Raw genomic sequence first — 5515 nt, 5'->3', positions numbered from 1 at the left:
TTGTATTAGAATTGCATGAATTCTTCAGCTATAGGTAGTTTAACTGTACAAGAATGGACTGTTTCTTACTATATGGTCCCCTTCAACCAAAATGGTTTGATCCATAACGTGTTATGTCATTTTACTAACAGTATAATAGCATTTTAAAGTACTGTGACGGAGATGACAACAATTCAGGGACAAACTTTTTTAGTCTAAAAAAGTCAAATTTTAAGTATTTATAATACTATTGATGTCATTTTTAATTTTACATTTGTAAGACGTCTATTGTATTCACCTTTTTGTGGTATAGTTATTTATTTAAGTTATTTATTTTAAAAATTATGACATTAGGAATTTTTAAGAAACCCAATCGGGACATGCATAGTGCGCGACTTTGGAGGCTTTTTGTTGAAAAATAAAAAGCATGTCGATTACATTTAAACTATTTAACAACTTATTCCATTAACAAATATGTTCAAGATTGCATTAATGCAATAAAAAAAAAAATTTCCTTTAATATTTTAAAATTTATACTACATTAAAACAGAGGGACTGGAAAATGGCACATTAGCGAAGAATGACCCAAACATTTTACGATGTTGAGAAATCTGACAGTAGAAAGACACCATGTTATTGCAGTTTATCATAAAGCACAGGCTGCATGCGTTGATAACATGTTTCTAAAATTTAACTGTAATTCGTATTAAGATACAAAATACAGTAGTTTCATCATGATTTAAAATGTTATATGAATAAACTGTTATAAAACAATGTGATTTTTATTTTGATTCTTTAATTCCATAGGCCTAAATTTCACTTGATTTATACATTATTATTTGAGAGCAAAACAGGCCGAGGTCACGCAAGATAGCCATTTATATAGCCATATTGTAGAATTTTACCTTTCACAATCCCCTGGCCCCAGCATTTGGTTCCTCGCTTCGATCAGAGCACTTGTCCCCCACATAATATCACAAACCCACACTAGCCCCCACCTACAGAAATATTCTGGCTACGCCACTGGTCAAATGTCTTGTTGACAATGAGCCAAGTGTGTACCAGTGCACAGTAACCATAGAGGATCAACAGGTTAACTACATCGGCCTAGATTACACAACAAAAATAAGGTAAAGTTTACGTCCGTTCGTGGAATACTTTTTGAGATACACATCTACATGCAGTATCACTGATAACGTACGCCCACAAGATCGAAAACCAGTAAAGGGATTGATAACATATTCGATGATTAACGTAGTTATGAAAATTTAAATATTTTATAGGCTCATACTTTATTTTTTGACAATGAGTTTACTGTCTCCTCTTCTATTGGCTGCTATGTAGCCTCCTTTTAGCACGCTAACAGTTACCCTACTTGTATACATGCTGCTTTTAATCCACACCGATTGCACTAACTAATAACAGAATATAACGACACACAGAATGAAGCCAATAGACCTATGTTTGTTTAATAATACAATTTATTTAACATAATTAGCATAAATTTATTATTTTATATATTTATTTATTTTAACATAAATTTTATATCACATTACTTTATATGCAATCACTAAAAAACAAATATATACTAGTTAATAATACGGTATGTCAAAATAAATCTGAAATGATTGTGAACTCGATTTTCAATGTCATTATAACCACATGGGGCAACTAAATACATAAGGATAATAATAATATAAAGAAATACATACAAATACACAGGTTTCATACAAAGGTATCAAAAGCCCATATAACAATACTGTCTTAATTTATCATTATTTTATTGCAAAACATTAAAATTACTTATTCTTATTTAAGTCCGGTTGGAACAAACGAATTTAACTTCTGTTTTGCCCTACACATGATTTTTGTATAGGAGATCATGTGGTAATATTTTAAACATAGGGCATGTTCTGTGGTGTTTTTTTGTTTGTTTTTGTTTTTGTTTTTTTTATTTACATTCGGCTAAATTGTGTTTGTCACAAAAGGATGTTAGACTGAGCAATGGACACAAAAATCTCTGTAAACTAATAAACATACATTGCTAAGCTCTAGTATATGAATGAAAATTTCCTACAAGGAAAGAGTCTCAAATTCGATTTGAAGCGTCAAGAATGCCAAAATTCCAGTATTGTCAGCAGAAGAAAGGAGGACAAACCATAATTATTATTGGATTGTGTCCAATTACAAAGCTGGGCTGTTTTTTTTTAATTTGTTATTGAATAGCTTACCTAATAGTATACTGTATGATAGTAGGTAAAAACATTATAAACCTAGTTGCAATACGAAACTTTCATACTGACATGTAGGTAGGATCTGCAGGGGGAGATGTCTCTGACGCATCTGGCCCTTTCGTAAACCCACCATGCCACCCCTCAACCGCCGTGTTCAAAATTATGTAGTTTCTACGCATGCGCTGAATTTGCGCCGTCCTAAACGCGATCAAGTTTGTGAAAAAAAGAACGTAATCGTAATCATAATGAGTGGTTTTCGATTTTGACGAACTTTTAAAGAGTTCCATAAAATATGCGAAAACCGATATTGTCGTGATATTTATTTTACAACAGAAAACACAAAAGAAATATTGAAGAACTTCAAACTACGACTGTTGGGCCACTAATAATAATATTAGCTATATTGGACATAAGTTGAGCTAGCCTACCCAGGTAGGCTATAGACTACAGGGACCATGCAGCTCTTGCTAGGGCCTAGTCTAAGTCAAGCTAGTACACTAGAGACCTAGCCTAGTAATTGGCTAGGCCTAGCTAGACCTTATAAAACGGTATCTGATTTTTCGGCTGCCAGCGTCCCCGACCGGGTGGTATTAAAACTTTAAAAAATAAATAAAAAAGGCTTAGGCTAGCATAGCAACTTTTGTGGTCATAGGTCCTGTTACAATTAAAGTAAGATGCCTAGGCTGCCTTATGTAATGTTATTTAATATTACACTAAATCTTGAAATCTTAAGGATGGTTGAATGCATACTTTACCAAATTAAGTAAATAAATAAGTAAATTAGGTGTAATAATAAAATAATGATTATACAAAAAAAAAGTGATTAAATTCTGTTGCATGTTCCTCAAGATTTTTTCTCATGGTGACTCTGGTTTGCGTGCCAGTTATGTTTTACCTGTTGGGCCATGTAGCCGTGTATTCAATTTTTGAAATAAGTGTGCATAAATACAAAAAATCGTGAAATGGAACAGCGCTGCCATAATATTTCAATACTCTCAAAGTTTTAGGACTTTTTATTTAGTTTACATTTGTGGTAAATTGTGGTTTTAATTTTTTTTAAATGTATTATTTGGAATTTGCCTTCTCACTAGCAAAGAAAAAAATTACTACACTCATTGAGGCACGAAAATTAGCGCGTGATCAGTACACTTTCTGTCCATGGTCGAAATGCTCGTCATAAATTGAGTTTCTTTTCACAATCTCGATCGCGTTTACGACGCAAAATTTTAGCGCGTGCGTGGAAACTACATACGAAAAGGCCAAATGCGTCTATGACAGGAGTGTTAGGTGTGCGGGAAGTTCCAAAAGCCTCCCTGATAACCTCGGAGGATGGGCGAGGGGGAAACACCCTTAAGTTTCGGGAATTGAGCAAATTTCTCCAAATGATAATAGGCGCTCTTTCCTATGCCAAAGGATGATAATATAGATGATAAAGACAATTATAATGATATTAATAATATTAATGTTGATATTGTAAATGTATATATAAAATAATCATAAAGATTGACTCCCTAATGCAAATTTTCTGCAGTAACTAAGCCGTTGTCATTGCAGTATACGGTATGAGGGACATTTTACGAATTTAAAAGATGTTCAAAGTGGTGTGTGCTAATCTTATTCCCTTTTTTCTCATCATCAAAATGTATTGTGCTGACATACACATCAGATCTGTCAATAATGAGACAAATCAATGTCGTTCGCTGAAGAGGAATCTTACCACAAATTTCATAACACCCATTATGTTTGTCGGTAACACTAATCTCTTTCATTAAAATATTGAAATGGTCTACGGCATTTAGAAATATTCCTAAACATTTTACTACTGCATCTTTGACGTACAGAGTTTCACAGACCGAATTTCGAGTTATTACATTTATAGTAATATCTTGATCTTTATTTATTAAAAAAGAAAGCATGGAATTTGGTATGCTAAATGTAACGGTTGATTTAGCAGGTGAAATACGAGTTTCCTCTCTACGCAGCCTGTCTACCACGTTGCTAGGCAACAATGGGGCTGGTCTACGGTTTAGATTGTATTCCAAAAAACCCGTATTTGTCTGAACCTCAACGTCAATACCCTTTTTACCACATGCATCAAGTATTACTTTCTCTAGATTTTCAGAAGCAGCAGAACTTGACATTAGTGCCAGAGTTTGATTTGGACTTTTGGTCAGGTTGTACGTAATTTCACGTACAGTGGATAGTTTAGCCCTGGTCAGTTCCATCTCACTGGATCGAGTTTCCAGTGTCTTCAGATTTTGTTTGTGAGATTCTTCGAGATTCTGAAGTTGCTCTTCCTTTTGACGATCGATCAATTGATGTTGTTCGTATGCTTGTTTTACGATGTCTGCTCTACAATTTGTGTAATTTGAATTCATCTCAGACCCCTTTTCAATCAGTTCCTTAAGCATTTTGTCCAAACCCAGACATTTCTTATCTGATACTTCGATGAGCTGTGATGCATACCTTGTGAAGGCGCTAAACGCAACCTTTATGTTAATTACGTTATGGGATTCTCCTTTAGGATGTTGAACCTGTATACATCCGACACATATTGGTATCTTGTCTGTTTCACAGAAGAACTGCAGTGGCATTTTATGTTCGGAACAATTTAGTTGTTTTGATGCAAATTGTTCCACAGGATCACAACTGTTGTATTCTTTTATGGTAATTATAGAATGATCTTTTGCAATCTTCATTCTGCAGTGAGTATCTTTACAATCTTGACAGTACAGTTCATCGCAGTCTTGACACACGAATGCTGCCTCCTTCTTACAACCACAGGTGGGATTCGATTTATCCTCCAAATTTGTCACATAATCCAACAATCCGATGATAAAACTGCTGTTCCTTAGATCTTGAAGACCACCGGTTGGAACTTGACAAACCTCACGACATATTGGACAGCTAAAACGTCTCCCGTTGCTTTCTTTCACCCACTTCTCAAGACATCCAAGACAGAACGAATGAATACACGGGAGTGATTTCGGGTTTGTAAAACGTTCCATACACAAGGAACATTCAAGTGCTGCAGCTTCAATACCATCGATCACCTCTTTGGTAACGTTTGGAGACGCCATGACAAGGAACTCGTCTGCAAGCTAAATCCAATTAAAGAATATAAAGGAGTTTAAACAAACTTAATTTATCCGCATTGTGCTATTAATTATCTTCTTTTCCAGGAACAAAATGTAAATATTTTAAGTTTTAAGTTTTAAGTTTATTCTGTTAAATATGTTATAAAATACAAAGCAATCTACGAACATACTCCACGCCCTAATTTCACTACGGTAGGACTAAAC

At 34.4% G+C, this 5515-nt stretch overlaps 1 protein-coding gene across 1 annotated transcript; it reads right to left on the bottom strand.

Moving 5' to 3' along the window:
* Positions 1-3787: 3787 nt before the first annotated feature.
* Positions 3788-5293, bottom strand: LOC117112447 (E3 ubiquitin-protein ligase TRIM56-like). The gene has a single exon (XM_033255531.1). The coding sequence runs from the start codon at positions 5291-5293 to the stop codon at positions 3788-3790; it is 1506 nt and encodes a 501-aa protein (XP_033111422.1).
* Between the last annotated feature and the right edge of the window lie 222 nt (positions 5294-5515).

This window comes from Anneissia japonica, unplaced genomic scaffold, assembly GCF_011630105.1.
Source record: "Anneissia japonica isolate Jap-2015-1 unplaced genomic scaffold, ASM1163010v1 scaffold288307_len268549_cov174, whole genome shotgun sequence".
NCBI classification, from domain to species: Eukaryota; Metazoa; Echinodermata; class Crinoidea; order Comatulida; family Comatulidae; genus Anneissia; species Anneissia japonica.
Note: the sequence above shows the minus strand (reverse complement) of the source record. Positions and strands in the feature narration are given on the sequence as shown.